Raw genomic sequence first — 16656 nt, 5'->3', positions numbered from 1 at the left:
TCTGTCCATGGCTGCTGGTAAGCGGTTCGCACTCGTGTTCCCAGAGACTGTGGGTTCTGCAGTCCTACTTAACAGGACTGAATGATGATTCAAGACTTTCTTCTCTGGCCATGAGAGGGGGATTTCACATGCAATCCAACATACTAGTACTATATACCCCGTAAGCCTGGTGTGGTGGCTGGGCTTGACAGACGGTCGAACAGATATCGGTTCTACCCCGAATGACATACACGTACTAGCAAAAACCATTCGTGTCTGTAAGATATTGGGAAGATATTAATAGAGGATATTAACCAATCATCCTCAAACCCGAGAGAGGCTGGCAGACGGGAACCGACTACCTACACACACATAACCGGAGAATCGTGTATGTGCGTGTAAGTGAACTAGTTGATCGCTTCCCGGAACTCAAAAAACAGCCGTCTGTCTACTATTCACAGAAGACCGTTCGTACAACAAACAACTCATTCGAAGTCGGCTAATCTTACAAACGCTTCAAATCTCATTTTCAGGGGTCTCCAGCGGACCATCTTACTCATTGGTCCTCTACGCAGCCATAAGTGACTGCCCTGGCCAAGTGTCTTGTCCCTCCCCTTGCCCGCCTTTTCACACGCTCGTCTAGCTGGGGTCCTATCACTCCCGAATAGCCTCAATCCTTCCGAACTCAGTATGTCTAAACCAAGCCAAAAGAAGGCCATTGTTATCGGTAAGTGACATCCGATTCCATTAGTCGGCTTACAGTAACTAACATTCCGAATATAGGCGCTGGCGCCGGCGGAATTGCTACGGCCGCAAGGTTGGCCAAGTCCGGCTTCGCCGTGACGGTACTGGAGAAGAACTCCTTCACGGGTGGGCGCTGCTCGTTGATTCACCATGACGGGTACCGCTTCGACCAGGGGCCCTCGCTGCTGCTGCTGCCTAAGTTGTTCCGGGAGGCTTTCTACGACCTGGACACGACGCTCGAGGCCGAGGGCGTGGAACTGCTGCGCTGCCCGACCAACTATAACGTATGGTTCTCGGACGGCGAGAACTTCGAGCTGTCGACGGACCTGGCCCGCATGAAGGCCCAGATCGAGCGCTGGGAGGGTAAAGATGGCTTCGAGCGCTACCTGGCTTGGCTGCGCGAGGCCCACGAGCACTACGAGCTCAGCGTGTCGGACGTGCTGCACAAGAACTTCACGAGTTGGTGGGACTTGGCCAACCCGAAGTTTGTCTGGACGGGGCTCAAGCTGCATCCCCTTCACTCCATCTGGAACCGGGCGAGCATGTACTTTTGGACCGAGCGCCTGCGACGCGTCTTCACGTTCGCAACTATGTATATGGGCATGAGCCCCTTCGACGCTCCAGCCACCTACTCCCTCCTCCAGTACACGGAGCTCGCCGAGGGTATCTGGTACCCGCGCGGTGGCTTCCACTCCGTGCTTGCGGCGCTCGTGCGCGTGGCCGAGCGACTGGGCGTCGATTTCCGGCTCAACACCGCTGTGTCCGAGGTCCTGACGACAGCGGATGGGAAGACAGCCAACGGCGTGCGCCTCGCCTCGGGCGAGCGCCTGGACGCCGACGTCGTCGTCGTCAACGCGGACCTCGTGTACGCGTACAGCAACCTGTTCCCGCAGACGGCCGCGACCAAGAAGTTCGCCGCATCCCTGCGCGAGCGCGCGGGCTCCTGCTCGTCCATCTCGTTCTACTGGAGCCTCGACCGCAAGGTCCCCGAGCTGCAGACGCACAACATCTTCCTGGCGGACGACTTCCGCGAGTCCTTCGACGACATCTTCACCCGGCAGGGCCTGCCCCAGGAGCCGAGCTTCTACATCAACGTGCCGAGCCGCATCGACCCCTCGGCCGCGCCCGACGGCCGCGACGCCGTCATCGCCCTCGTGCCCACGGGCCACCTGCTCAAGTCCAAGGGCCACCCCAAGGCCGCCACGGTGGAGAAGGGCATGCTGCGCGACCAGGACTGGCCGGCCCTCGTGGAGCGGGCGCGCAGCTCGGTGCTCGCGACCATCGAGGCGCGCACGGGCTGCGCGCCCCTGAAGTCGCTGATCCGGCACGAGATCATCAACGACCCCTTCACGTGGGAGGACAAGTTCAACCTGGACAAGGGCTCGATCCTGGGCCTGAGCCACAGCTTCTTCAACGTGCTCAAGTTCCGGCCGTCGACGCGCGCCGTCGGGCTCGACGGCATCTACTTCGTCGGAGCCAGCACCCACCCGGGCACCGGCGTGCCCATCGTGCTGGCCGGCGCTAAGATTACGGCGGAGCAGATCCTCGCGGACCGCCAGATACGCCCGAGCTGGAAGACGCACCCGGACCAGCTGGTCGATCTCGGAGTTCCGCAGAATCGTAACACGAAAATGCTGGATCGCGTGCGCAGGCCTATGTTCTGGGACGTCGTGTTGTTCTTGACTGTGATGTTCTTGGGTTGGATCATAACGTGGTCTGCGTTGGAGTCGTGGCGTGGACGCATCTTGTTCACTATAGGGAAATAACTAACGAATGGAGGAAAAGACAGAAGGAGGCAAAGCGCGCACAGCAAGGCTCTTGTGTGAGACTCTGAAGGTCTCGGAAGATGGATAGTTTAGGAGGCGACGTTGGCCGAGTCTGCTCTGCCAAGTTGTTATCTCGATATCAGCCCATATTATGTCTTTAAGCTTTGGGGAATGTTTTGGCGTTATTGGGTTTCTGGGTCCGGCTATCTGGTCACATTCTAGCTACATATATATATATTACAATTCATAATGAGCCTGTATGCTGTAAACTCCTGCGTACTAAGACTATCCATGTTAATACTTGATTCCCGGAATTACACAGAAGCATTGCCAGTCTGCTACTAACATTACGCTTCCTATATCGCCAATTGTGCTACCCTGCTGCTAGGTTCCTCTTGTGGCACTCCTTGCGTGTGTAGAACATGGCCTCGCCGTTCTATACAACTGTGCTAGAATTCCGGCGGTTGCGGAGAGTTCCAGTCTAAGAATATCTTGTCCATGCTGATGGTGTTGCCGAGCCGACACATTCATTTTGTGTCTTTGCTGTATACCACCCACCACAAGGCGGGCATTTGGCAGAATGCTAAGGGGATAGCAGATTTATGGGAACAGGGAGTTTATGAAGCTCGAGGTCAATCTGAGGATCGTCAAGAACTTACCGAAAGGTCGTCAGATCAGACCGGAATGGAGCAGTTCAAGCCCACAAAATAGGGAGCCGCCTTTTGGGAATCACATCTTCTCACGGGTCACGTTATGGTGACCTCATGGGCACACTATGGCCACAAATTACAAGACCCGTTGTGGGCACCACCCTGTGTACGGGCTTGAATTGACAGATAGGCAGGCCCTCGATCTTAGAGGATACTTTTGCATATCTTATGTTCCATTGAACTTACAAAGCCAGCTGAGGTTGACTATCACAACATAATGGTATTCCACAAGTCAATCTATTTGACTCCAAGCAGTACCTACATGAATTACCCAATCGGCGTTCGAGTTGACACATAATTGCTACATATAGGTTTTCAACGTAGTACTGTGGTTAGCACTGAAGGGACTGCTCTTCGAAGCCTTCTTCGTGCAACCTGGAGGCCTAGGCCTGCGAGAATGGCCAGCTGGACTCCCCTTGACTGCCCCTGCAGTGAAACCGGAATCACCGTGTTTCGATAAACTTTCACGGCATGATATGTACCGAAAAGTCTTACATAAGTAAACAGTATATTTCGGCGAGGCAAATCACTCGAGCAAACAAGACGGGCGCTGACGTTGCTAGACCAAGCACTCCGCCCGAGAAAGGCGGGAGGCGGCCCATGGCAAACACGGCATGAAGTATCAGCAGTTGCCCGCCTGGCAGCAACTTGTCTCACAAAACCTTGATACAAACAAAAAGCAAAGCATGTAGAGACGGTCAACAAACCTCTACATTGGAGGCACCTAGCACCAGGCAGGCCAAGGAGGTTCTGTTCCAGAATCGTTCGCAAGACTAGAAGATCGAAGAAGTATATTTCTTTTTACTGGAGTTGAAGGGTAGGGGCTAGGGGGCTGCTTTTGAGGTCGCAGCAGCAGGGCTAGTTCGGCATGTTGAGACAAAGAGTCCTGCAAGAAGCCGTGGATTCAGACTGGCATCTCGGAAGCTAACGAGCGCTCAGACAGTTGCAGCGTTGGATCGAGTGACATCGGACGAAACCCAAGCCCAGACCGTCTCGTTGTGTGGGGTCTTGGGGGTGCAAGAATGGCTGAATCTGGGGGCTCTTCGTCCCATTTCCGTCGTCTCTCTGCCATGTTCATCGCATCGGGGCCTTTTCTGTTATTTGCTTTTGCTTTTTTGGAAGAACGCCGAAGGCTAGACGAAGATCATCTGTTGTTGTCTGGAGAAAAGGGGTCTGTATGGTGGTGTGAGTGAGTTCGTGTGTGTACGATAGCCTACTCCTCCGTACCTGGAACTCAATCACCACCTACCTACGTGCCGGAGCATGCATTGCATAAGTCCATGTGCATCCTTGCCATCTGGCTGCGTACTGCAAGAACCGGCCATGTACACAAGAGCCCTTCCCGAATGTTGCGACGGGCTTTCTAGCACAACTTCTGCAAAGCCCGGCGAGCGGCACCATGTCGAGTCCCACAGGAAACCCTCGCCGGTGTTTGAATAGCAGGTGTGTTAATAGAAGCCGACTCTCAAGTCGAGAGTCCCAACTCCGGATCTGGGGAGCACAGACAAAACAGTGGACAAGAGTCGTTGGGCTTAGTTGTTTTTCCTTCGGCTTGGCGGCCGGTTAGCGCCGACATTCTCCAGCAGTAGCTGCAGTAAGGCTGTACGTATGTCGTCGTACCTGGGGGCTTGGGGCTTCCACTCACAATAATCTGAACTGTCGTTCGCAATCACTGCTTGGAGGAAGGCATACCCCTCCATGCCATCGTTTCGGAACGTAGCATTTCCAAGCAAAACACGACCGACAGCACAGCTGCGACTGACAGCACGAACATCGCAGGCCAATCCCGTCGCGCCGCTACACTTCCTTCGTATTGGCCGCACCTAATGCTGGAGGAATAATCAAACCATCCGGCCGGCCAGTTGCACAGCCCCATTCATTCAATCCTGGTGCTGGCCTCGTCATCATAAGCTCTGAATCGAAGCATACCAGCAGTGGTCCGAACACATCGAAGCAAGAACAAACCCGACTAGGCAACGCATCCCTTCCTAACCTTCTTGCCCAACTTTAACCCCGAGTGTACAACATTCAATTGTTTACTTTACCCAACAACCCCCCGTCCGGCATCATGGCAGACTTTAGCCGCCAGTCCACCGACCTGCCCTCACCTCCGCCTCAACCGCAACTACAACGAGCCCCGAGCATGTCATTCGGAAGCTCCAACGACCCAGCAGCCGAGAACGAGCCCCAGTCCCAACCAGCGAATGGCGCTGGCCTTCCTTCCGCCTCAGGAAACACTCCCAGCTCCGCCATGGCCGTCGGCGCTGCCACGGGCGGCGCAAAACCCGAGATGCCCGCCCAGGTCCAAGAAGTGCTTGCCTCGGATGTAAGTCAGCTAAGACAAAGCAGCACTGGCTAGCCACTAACGACGAGTCGCAGATTGGAGTTTCTACAATGTTAAATCGACTAAAGCAGAGTATCGCTTCAGCAAGGGTGAGTTGAACTATCGGCCACTCCATTTCTCGCTCCTACTCACGATATCTCCCCGATTTAGGAATTCGCTGCGTTCTTGAAGAAGCGATCTGACCTCGAGGACGGACACGCGAAGGGCATGAAGAAGCTCTGCCGGATGACACAGGACAATATCCATCAGATGGACCACAGGCAGGGCTCTTTTTTCGCACGCCTACGAGGAGATGCTCATTATCCACGATCGAATGGCCGAAAACGGCGTACAATTCGCCGTCTCGCTACACCAGATGCAGGAGGACCTGATAGAAGTCGCCAACATCGCCGAGAAACATCGCAAAGGCTGGAAACAGAATGGATTGGCTGCCGAAGCACGATTGCAGGACATCGAGTCGGCCATGCGCAAATCCAAGGCCAAATACGACGCACTCGCGGACGAGTACGAGCGCGTCAAGACCGGCGAAGCGAGACAAGGAGGCAGGTTCGGCTTCAAGGGCCCCAAGTCGGCAGCCCAGCAGGAGGAGGACCTGTTGCGCAAAACCCAAGCTGCCGACACCGACTACATGACTAAAGTTCAGAATTACCAAGCAGAGAAGGCCACAATGGACTCTTCGACAAGACCAGAGGCTATCAAGGCTTTGACCGATCTGGTCCGGGAATGCGACTCGGGCACAACTCTGCAGATGCAGAAATTTGGTAAGCGCAACCCCCGTTCTTCGCCTCCCTCGTCTTCAACAGAACACGAACTGACTGACCTACGATAGCTTCCTTTAACGAAAAACTGCTTCTAAGCAACGGCCTGGTTATAAGCCCTTTGAAACACCAGTCTAATATTGCAGGCCATAACAGCCGAAGCTCAAGCATGAAGGAGGTTATCCAAGCTGTCGACAACCACAAGGATCTTGAGGAGTATCTCCTGAGTTTCCACAGCAAATTGCCACCAAAGCCTGCCGAGGCCAAGTATGAGCGCAACCCTGTGCTTAACCCGCAACACAACATGACTATGGGATCCTCAACTCAGATGCATCAGCAACAACAAGCCCGACCACAGTCTCAGCAGCAAGCTCCGACTCTGCAGATGCCCCCAGCCGGCTCCATGTCCATGGGGTCTCGGACCGGCGCATTTGACGTCTCGTCCCCAGCGGGAGTTCCCTCACCAGGTTATGCTCAACCACCCTCCATGCCAGCAGCTAGCCAGCAGCGTCCACCGTCGCAAACTGGCCACGAAAGGAGTTTCAGCCATGGGGCCTTGTTGAACCAATCATCCATGGCCCTTCAGCAGCCACAGAGCAACCGAAACTCTACGCAAGCCGCACCACCCTCTCATTCCAGGTACGGAAACGGTAGTATAAGCCAGGCTGGTCCCCCGCAGCTTGGTGCCCTACCATTCCAGACACAGCAATCACCTCAAGAGCATTCGCCGCCTCGTCATACTGGTCCGCCTGCCTCAATGCAAGCCATGCCGCCGCCGCCGCCGCCGTCTTCCGGACGCTCAGCATCACCCCCCAGCAGTGCTATGGGACCTCCGGCGGGTGGCATGTCTAAGCCGAAACAAGTATTTGGCGTGACTCTTGACCGGCTCTACGAACGAGATGGACTGGCAGTCCCCATGGTCGTGTACCAGTGTATCCAAGCTGTCGACTTGTACGGTCTAGCCGTGGAGGGCATCTACAGATTGTCCGGCTCAGCAACCCATATTCAAAAGCTGAAGAATGGATTTGACACAGGTTTGTTTCTTTCACTCAAGATTGCATCCATAGAGAAAAGCTGACCATACCTAGATTCGGATTCCCGGAACCTTGATTTCCGTAACCCGGAGAACTTCTTCCACGACGTGAACAGTGTCGCAGGCCTCCTGAAGCAGTTCTGCCGAGATCTGCCAGACCCCCTTTTCACCGGTGAACACTACCAAGGCTTCGTCGAGGCCGCTAAAGCAGATGACGATATTGTACGCCGAGATAGCCTTCATGCCATCATCAACTCGCTACCCGACCCCAACTACGCGACACTGCGCGCACTTACGCTGCATTTGCACCGAGTGATGGAGAACTCGGGCGTGAACCGCATGAACTCACAGAATCTGGCTATTGTGTTTGGTCCCACCCTCATGGGCACAGCGCCGGGCGCCAACATTGCGGATGCCGGGTGGCAGGTCCGAGCTATCGACACGATATTGCAAAATACCTATCAGATCTTCGACGAAGACTAAATAACTCTACACGAGATGGAAGAAAAATGCTACTCCTGGGGGTGTGAAGGCGAGGTCTTTTAGTAGATGGGTTTTCCAGGCAAAGTTCCAGGACATTGGCCATAATGCATCCGAGGCCTCTTCGTGGTGTGCCATTGCACAGGACGGCCCGGGTACCGCTGCGGTGCTTGTTGGTACTCTCCAGAACTGTTGGCCGGCGAGATATAACAGTGGCATGCCGTCTGGAGAAGAGCAGGGACAAGGCTATACTTGGCCTCCTCCTTGGGCAACTAATTAAGCGAGCAATTTTGGGTGATAAAAGGCTTTTCTTGAAAAGGGGGTTCTCTCGATTTGTAGCGTGTGATATTTATTCGACGTCGGTCTGGGTCCCACGTGAAGTTTTAATACGATAAATACACTTCGATTTATTATTGCTTCACCGCTTTCTTCCCCGTTTCTCTATTCAACCGTTTCCTTTGACGACCGTTACTTGAGGCAAGCAAGATAATTAGTTACAGAGATAGATAACGGTTACAAGTACAAGTGGAAATCGGCAACTGGAGGCCCTGACAGATTCATGTCTTCTTGCCCTGGCGCCGGTAACAGCGAGGGTGTAATTTTAGCGTTGTCTTACGCTATATTTTGGGACGTTTCTACCGTTGTACATATTACAGGATACCCAGATTTACGCATGTCCACGCCAGTCGCTCTTCTCCGAGTAGGCTGTCGCCACCTAAAGGAGTGCACTCTCCTCATACAATGCGTCCTTGAGCTCACCTCAGCTCTATTAGGACAGCTTTAGTTGACCGCCTCTCGTGTAATGCTCTTTTAATTTTGTATGTCGGCTGGTCCCTCCCGTTGCCCCCTCCAGTCCCTATTGCATCCACCATAGCTTTCTACAGCTTCTTTATGCTGCGGCAGGTGCTGCAGGCGCCGGTGCGCCAGTCGCGGTTCCGCCCGCTGTGTTGGGCGGTTGCGGCAAGAACATGGGAAGGTAGGTCACACCGAGAGCCATTACTATTCGTTCGCATACCCTCGTCAGCATCATCGCCCCCTCCTCTACTTCTCTCTTCTTCGCTCCGGGGAAGGGGTGTGAGATGGTAAAACTTACGCGACATGCCAATGGTGAAGTAGCCCGGGGTGCTTGTGTTCTTTGTCGTGTCCTCGCTCTCGCCCAGCCAGTTCTGGATGCTGAAGACTACCGAGACCCTATATGCCACGCGAATGCGCATGTTAGCCTCCTGCCTCTTTCTTTGTTCCATTCCTTCATTCGGGGGTTTGTAGAGAAATCGCAGCTTGGGAAACCGGCGCGCAGACGGCGCATCACACATACCATCCGATGTACTTGTTGCGCGTGAAGATGGCGGCCATGGGCAGGGTCGAAGATAACGTGGAACCGAACTCGACATTGTCGCCGGGCTTGCTGACGGGCTCCTGGTAGGGGACGGCTGTAGAGAACGAATGCGACTTGTCAGTCCTGGGTCTGCCATTGGCTTGGAGTTCGTCCTCGATTGCTTGCTTGTAGCAGCGGCCAGCTCGGCGGTTTGCTTTGGACAGGAAGCGAGTACTTACCCAGGTCCGGGCGACGCATGTCCTTCTTATTAGTCAACGACATGTTTATCAACGTGATGCTCTGGCGGTTGCTTGCTGGATTGGGAAATGGGCTTTCGCTTGGATTGTTGTCGCGGCGTTGGAGGTTACTAAGGTGGATAACAACAGCCTATCGATGATGTGGCTGGAGCTCCAAGCTGTACATAATCGCTAACGTTACCACCTGGGTATTATTCACATGACAGGGGCAGAGAGCTAACCCTTGACCCCAAACCCAAACCCAAACCGCCCCTCAATCCGGGGACGGTTTGGCCGGGCCCATCCAAAGCACCCAGATCTCAGCAATAAGACTCGTACTATCTCCATCTCCATACAATGTCGACATGATTAGCTCCTTTCTATCACTCTCTCGAAAACAATCTGCTCAATGCAGCTACTAACTGGTTGGTATCGGGATTATCGGAGCTGTCAGATCTGTTTCCGGCCAGATTTATTCAATCGTATAGAGACTCCGAGACTCCGACTTCTGCGCTCACCGTTTGTCTAGGTAGGCCAGAGAAGCAAAGTCGGTTCCGAGTGACGATACCGGCAAGATTGGATCCTATTGGTCACAAGCCCCGTGCCATGGCTGGCTGATATATGACACCACAGCTGATTTCGCCTTCCAACGTATGTTTAGGCATGCTTATTCTGTCAGAATGCCTCCCCGCAGACCAATAAACGGCACCAGATTATCAATGGTCGATGGAAATTGTCTTAAATGGGTATTAGGCTATCCCAAAGATCGCCACCCATTGAGACAAGCCCGATGGAGGGACGAGGATCTAACGGGTGGCACGGTGGATGATCTTATCTTTTGCCCTACCTACTACAATACTACACAATAGGGGTGACAAATCTTTTATCGGCAACCGCGGCGTACTACTGTGTTGGGTACTCCTATCGCCGGGCCCAGATCTTGCGGCCTTGGATCCTTCACGATGTCGGGTCGTTATGCGGTAGCACAAAGAGTGATGTGTTCCTGACGGCACTACGATGATCCGAAATCCTGCCTCTTTGGATACTTCAGTAGCCTGCATCGCATTACCATTCAAAAGGGTTTTGAGAGCGGGGGCTATTCGTACGGTATCTTTGATGATGATGCATAGCGCTGGTTGGCTGGGACGAGTGTCCGTCAGATCGATCGCACTTACAGTTTGGGTTGGTCGCACTGTTGAGGGGAATAGGCGAGGCCATGTAGGAGGGATGGCATGCTCGCATACATATTCCTGCATGCCCGTATTCATCAACCGCCCACCCCTGGTAAACAACATGGGAGCATTCCAGGCTGAAAGGGGGGTCGCTATCTAGAGCCAGGAGCGCAGCCCGGCGCCCCTCGGGGACGACAGACGAGGAAGATGCACTCTCGGTCGTGATCATCGATTACTGTGCCCACCCGTGCATCCGATAGTGAGTTTGCATGCTGTCAACAACCGAGAGGGTCCGTTTCGTTTATAGTCAAGCCGGTGGATGTCGCGGAATACGACATGTAATATGTCAGCAACGATAGATAGGAAAGGTACAAGACAGTGAACGGCGGCGGTGCCGGGACAGTGTCCGTAATGGATGCCAGTCTGGCCAGTGCATGTGTGTCCTGCAGCAGCCGCTGTTAGCTTTTTGGCCGTGCATGTATCGATCCGTGCCAGGGCCCAGCCGTCTCTGCCCTCCAGTCTTGGTCGTTCCCGACTCGAAAGCCAGCAGCTAGAGAGAGTCCAGAGTCTAGAGAGTCACTCAGGTGCGCCGCCAACCTGACGTCTAATGTGAACAGATCATAATCGTCCCTTGACACAGTCGGAGTTTGTCGCCTAATCACTAACCTAAAGCACTTGGCAACAAATCCCCACTGGGAAGGTCGGCATCATCTCACTCACGTGCCGCCCCTTCGCCAGTGACCTACAAGCCTACCTTGCTAGTCCCCATTCTAGTTGCTCCCTCTCCTACTAATACATTACCCATCAACAACCCAGTATATTACTTTGCGCCTGCTCCACCTAGTCCACCTCCGCCGAGCACACCAGAAACAGCAATCCCCATTTGCCATTCGCAATTGCTGCTGCTATTTGGGTTGCCGCCGTTGCTTGCTTGCTTGCTGTGCCGCCCTGCTCGCCTTGGTGTCTGTGGTCCGGTTTTGCTCGCATCGCCCCCAACCACCTCATTCGCCTATCCGTCCTAAGACTCCATCCACTCCTCTTGCATTTGCTTGCGGCCGATCCCGACGTCAGCCTTGGCTTTTCGCTCCGACTGCGACACGACGCACCCAAGCACGATTCAGGTCGTTGAAACGCAAACCTCCACAACCTTCCTCGACTTCCCCTTATCCTCACCATCTACCGCCGGCCACAATGACAACCTCCTAGAGAAGGGCATGGCGCCTCCGTGTACCAACCCACGATGACCTCGCGGCCCCCATTGGCCGTGTCGCAGCGACAACCACAGCGGTCGCTTTCTGGGCCCGGGTTGTCGCAGAGGCCCCCCACCAACAGCGAACCCTTTCCCAACAACACATACCCCCGTCGCCCATCCGCAAGTCGGACGGCTTCGGCGGCGACTTCACCACTGCCGATACTGCCGATGGATCGCAAAACCAAGCGCGCTACGGCACCACCCCCGTCGAGGGGGTCCAAACTCAAGCTGGAGTTGGCAAATGACGGCATCGACCATGCCGGCTTCAACGAGAGCCCCCAGAACCTCGCCTTCACCCCGTCGCGCATCATGCCGCCGATGAACGACGTCTCCGACCTGGGCGATCTGAGTCCGAACCCCTCGCGCTGCCCGACGGCCGACAACGACTCGGCGCCTCTCCCTATGCCGCCACGGCGGGCGCGTTTTATCGTGCCCGTCTCTAATTCCCGCCCTCAGCCCGCCACCGCGGCCACTCCAGCGGCGCCTCCAAAGAAGGATGTGCGGCCCAAGCCTTTCGTCCTCGAGACCCCGTCTGCGGCACCGCGGTACTCTAATATGGGCAAGCAGGAACCGACAGGCTTCGCCGACTTCTATTCATGGCAGGGCAACCATCCCGAGGACAAATTTAATGACAATATCATCCGATTTGGATACTTCGACAAGGCTCCGCCTCAGATAGGCTCGGAGTATACCTCGGCCAAAACGCCCTTGTACCCAGCCATGAAGCACAAAAGCGGCCTTCACACACTATCAACTATATTTACTACCATTATGAACCAGAGGCGACTTGGCGGACAAATTACATCCGCCTCTACATTCAAGCCGCCGCCCAGAGTCACTCTTACCGACACCAAGAGGGAGGTATGGTTGAAAGACCTCGCCAACCCTGCCATATCACTCCGACGACTGAGTAGGACGATCCCACATGGAATCCGAGGCAAAGTCCTGCTGGAGCAATGTCTCAATAAAAATGTTCCTACCGACCGCGCTGTATGGCTCGCCAAGTGTGTGGGTGCGAATGAGATCAGGGCTTTCAAGAGAAAGGGAGTGAACGGCACTTTCGTAATGGGTGGAGAGACCAAATGGATTAGAGACTGGACTGTTTTTGTTGAACAGTTCATTGAGAGTGTGGTAACTGCCTTCGGGGAAGCCAGCTGGAAGGCAAAAGTCACCTATGCGTAAGTTACCCATCATTGTCGCTCACAGTATATTGAAGCTAACCTCAGGCAGCATACGTCTCGCAACCCACCTCTACGCCGAGTTCCTGATGGATCGTGATCACTACTTGGACTGGCTTGTTTCTGGACTCGAAAGCAGCAACCAGGCGAGACTACCGATGTGGATTCTGATTGCGCAAATATATTGGAACGACCTCCTTCGGTCGAGGAAAAACGGACGGCGTCTCGTTGCTGCTATCTTGAACCACCACGAAGCTATATACCGCCACCCTGATCGTGACGTCTTGCTCCCCTTGCACACACAGCTATCGTCGCTCCTCAGGTCTTTGCTCCTCGCCAACCGAGAAAACTTCATACACCCAACGACATGGTCAAAGCATAGAGATACTATCTTGGCCTCGTCACCCGCCGATGACAATGCATACAGTCTTTCTTATGACACAATCGAAGCTCGCAACGATCGACTCACCAGCACGCAAATCAAATCCCAGCCAGCTGTTCGCGGTACGGTGGTCAAGTTACTCGACAGCACTCTCCGAAAGCCCTTCACTAGCGATCTTGCAACACAGATATGGAAGTCCAGCGACGACAAGGCTGGGTTGGCTAAGATTGTGCTTGACTGGTGTGTATCGCTGTATCGCCCAGGTGTTGCGAAAATCTTTATGGCGACGGCCATTTTTAGGTCATGGGCCCCTTTCGATGTCAATATCACTGGAGCTATAATCGAATTCTTGGCCACGGAAGTACCACGCGAGCTTGAACGGAAACACTCGATCTACCACCTCGTATCGGAACTTATTAGGGCTGATCAGTTTTCTGTGCCTCAATATTTACAGTGGCTTATCTCCAGAGGCGGCTTAAGCGATCCGACGGAGATTGAACCCGATGGGCCATGTCTTACACGTCTCCTGGTGGAAGTCCCCACTCATTACTTGAGTGATTCAATGAAACGCCTCCGGGCGTCGATCCTGAGGCGTGCTGGATATTCAGTCGAGTATGAAGCCAGCGATATTGAGAGCGCTGTAAAATGTGTCAAGTACTCATTGGGCGTTCCCCTGGAAGCTGGAGACCCTCTGCTGCAACGGAAGCCACCGAGTGTCAAGAAGTTGACCAAACTGCTGAAGTTGAGCAGTCGGGCTCTGCAGTCCACCGTGGGCAATTGGATCGCCAATGAGTTCGTCCCCAACTTCGCCCCCAGCCCGCAACTTAGCAAGGCAGGCATGGAGATGACGAGTTACAAATTTGATTTCGTCCGGACGTTGTTAGAGGCCATAGGGGACTTCACGATGCTAGAACATACCCTCAGGATTCTGGTAGCTTCTTCAAACGCAGAGCTTCTGGCTGCTTGTGCGGACACTGTCAACCGCCATCTTCCTGTCTTTGCGGGTATTGGCTCTGCCAAGAGCCTTTTCAATATGTTCCTGGACCGGCTCAAAGCGCTGCGAGATGAGCAAGGAATCGGAGCACGCCCGATCCTTGCTTCGTTGGCAAAACTGGCGCCTCGCATTCCTGGTCTGGCAGATCTTGCACTGCAATTGCAAAACGATCTGGCTAGAACAGATCGCAGCAACGCGGTCGACGCGTCTTCGCCACTATCGGACAACATGGCCATGCAGTTGCAGGATGACGAGACCGAGTTGAGCGAGTCGATAGAAAAGCTTGCCAGCTACACAAGTGCCGACCGCCCGACCATGGAGAGATTGTTTCAGACAATCATTAATCGTCTACAGAATTGCTGGGGCAAATCCGATGAACGTCAAAGGGCGTACTGTGTACTGCTGACAAGATTACGCGTTTTTGATACACCACACTTCGACACAATGATGAGGGGCTGGGCATTGCACATCCGAAAGCTCACCAATCGACCCCCTATCTCACAAATATTTCCGCTACTAGTTAGCTCCGGATGTCTGGCCGTACCGATACTGTTTTCGACAGCGAGAAGCATGATGCAAACGGCCCAAAACCAGCCGGGCCTCGTTGGGTTTGCTTCCATATACACACAGGAGATTCTGCAGTTGCTGATACTGGAGCCGTCCCCGAATCGATTCATGACGCATGAGGATTGCTACCGTTTATGCATCGTCCAGGAACAAGTCAAATATGATCACGTGAAAGAGCTGATGCTTCTCACCCGTGGCGCTCTTTCTGAATACTCGTGTTCTCGCCATCAGCAACCTCCGATCGAGCAGCCGCTTGACGACGAAAAGACCAGGGCTCAGTTTCTGGAGCTCCTGCGAAACCTCATCCTAGTCGACTCACACGCCATGAGCCAAACACTAGCTCTCAAGCATCCGGATACGAAACTCACTCTATTAATCGACACCCTAACTACGAATTTACTCATCCCTGGAGGTGGTAGTGAACAACAGACTTTTGAGCAAGTCCTTGAGTTGGCGAATGAATTTACTTTGCCATATTGCCAGGTCAAGTTGTCGTTAAACCTAGCCGTTGACGATGCGTCGGGGCCGGACGGCGCAGAGAAGCTCCAGTCACACTTGGCGTTTCTATCCAGGGCGATGGATAACGCTATCGAGGCAAACAACATCATGTGGACAGGCATCCTCTCTTGTCTCAACTCAGAGGTGACTTACCATATGAAAGGTCGCGCCGAAACACGATTTCTGGATCTACTCCCTTCCACCAAGACGATGACATACACGGATAGTACCGAGCACGCCACCCTTCACATGGCCGAGAATCTATTGGCAGTCATCGAGTCGATAGTCCGCGGAGTTCCCAGTCCCAAAGCTACCCAGCTCTCCAATGCCATGGTGGAGAAGTTGGCAGACCAGTGGGAAATTCTCGCAACCACGAGCCCCGAGATGGCAGCGTTGAAGGAGGAGGTTATTTCACAATGGCTACCCATGGTTTTGTCATATGTCACATTGCATGCCACCTCCCCTGGAAGCACTGCCGATAGCTCGAAACCCGCCCAAGAGACGCGCGCCAGGGCGTGCTTGAGTCTGGTTGGATTGGCGCAGGAGCTGGATCTTGCCCAATCGCCCACCATGGCGGAGCGTGCCTTCGATCTCGCCCTCATCCTGGTGGACAGTCTGAGTGACGAAGCACGCCTGCAGTGCGTGCGCGCTGTCAAAGACTCGGCCTCGGACGCGCGGGTCCGGTACCTGTTCAGCTTCGCCGTCAACCCCGCCGATAACCTCATGCTGTCACACCGGGAGAAGCCGTCGCCGGCGATGAGCGTCCAGGAGCGGCGCGCCATGGCCATGGGCATTGGTATGGGGATGATGCCCGAGAGGCTCAGCCCCTTCGTGATGCGGCGGTGGGAGCTTCTCAACGAGCCCACGCCGAACGTGGGAGAGAACGACACGAGTCTCAGTCTTCATCTGTTCGAGGCTAGAAAGATTTCATGAGCATGACGCACACAACACCCACCCACCCACACATACACACCTACATATATATACACCTAGCATGCATGCATATCCTTTCTTTTGTACTGAACATCTGGGGCGTTCTGGCCTTCTTCCCTCTCGGCTGTGGCCGAGAACGAATACAGGCTAAGGGGGCATTGGAAGGGGGAGGGAAGAGGATGAACGGCGACTGGAGTATAAGCATTGTTTCACCCTCGGGAAATGTCTATCCAACTTGCTAATTTCCCGGTCGCGCATTTTGGGATTTTTTTGGTTGTCGGAGTTGACTGGCATGGCGCATGCGATCTGACAGGG

At 54.2% G+C, this 16656-nt stretch overlaps 4 protein-coding genes across 4 annotated transcripts; 3 read left to right on the top strand and 1 right to left on the bottom strand.

The window, feature by feature from the left end:
* Positions 1-669: 669 nt before the first annotated feature.
* PG998_010779 (Bcphd1) lies at positions 670-2489 on the top strand (the record flags this gene model as incomplete). Its single annotated transcript, XM_066877595.1, has 2 exons — positions 670-706; positions 763-2489. The coding sequence occupies 2 exons, from the start codon at positions 670-672 to the stop codon at positions 2487-2489; spliced, it is 1764 nt and encodes a 587-aa protein (XP_066726649.1).
* A 2778-nt stretch (positions 2490-5267) lies between these two features.
* On the top strand, positions 5268-7817 carry PG998_010778 (beta-chimaerin; the record flags this gene model as incomplete). The annotated part of the gene is made up of 5 exons (XM_066877594.1): positions 5268-5529; positions 5579-5632; positions 5804-6304; positions 6373-7335; positions 7390-7817. The coding sequence occupies 5 exons, from the start codon at positions 5268-5270 to the stop codon at positions 7815-7817; spliced, it is 2208 nt and encodes a 735-aa protein (XP_066726648.1).
* Positions 7818-8703: 886 nt separating this feature from the next.
* PG998_010777 (uncharacterized protein) lies at positions 8704-9411 on the bottom strand (the record flags this gene model as incomplete). Its single annotated transcript, XM_066877593.1, has 4 exons — positions 8704-8813; positions 8908-9005; positions 9130-9244; positions 9369-9411. The coding sequence occupies 4 exons, from the start codon at positions 9409-9411 to the stop codon at positions 8704-8706; spliced, it is 366 nt and encodes a 121-aa protein (XP_066726647.1).
* Positions 9412-11777: 2366 nt separating this feature from the next.
* Positions 11778-16341, top strand: PG998_010776 (transcription mediator subunit Med12; the record flags this gene model as incomplete). The annotated part of the gene is made up of 2 exons (XM_066877592.1): positions 11778-12967; positions 13020-16341. The coding sequence occupies 2 exons, from the start codon at positions 11778-11780 to the stop codon at positions 16339-16341; spliced, it is 4512 nt and encodes a 1503-aa protein (XP_066726646.1).
* Between the last annotated feature and the right edge of the window lie 315 nt (positions 16342-16656).

This window comes from Apiospora kogelbergensis (assembly GCF_038363985.1).
Source record: "Apiospora kogelbergensis strain CBS 113332 chromosome Unknown utg000007l_segment0_segment0, whole genome shotgun sequence".
Taxonomy (NCBI): Eukaryota; Fungi; Ascomycota; class Sordariomycetes; order Amphisphaeriales; family Apiosporaceae; genus Apiospora; species Apiospora kogelbergensis.
The sequence above is the reverse complement of the archived record's forward strand: the minus strand, read 5'-3'. Positions and strand labels throughout refer to the sequence as shown.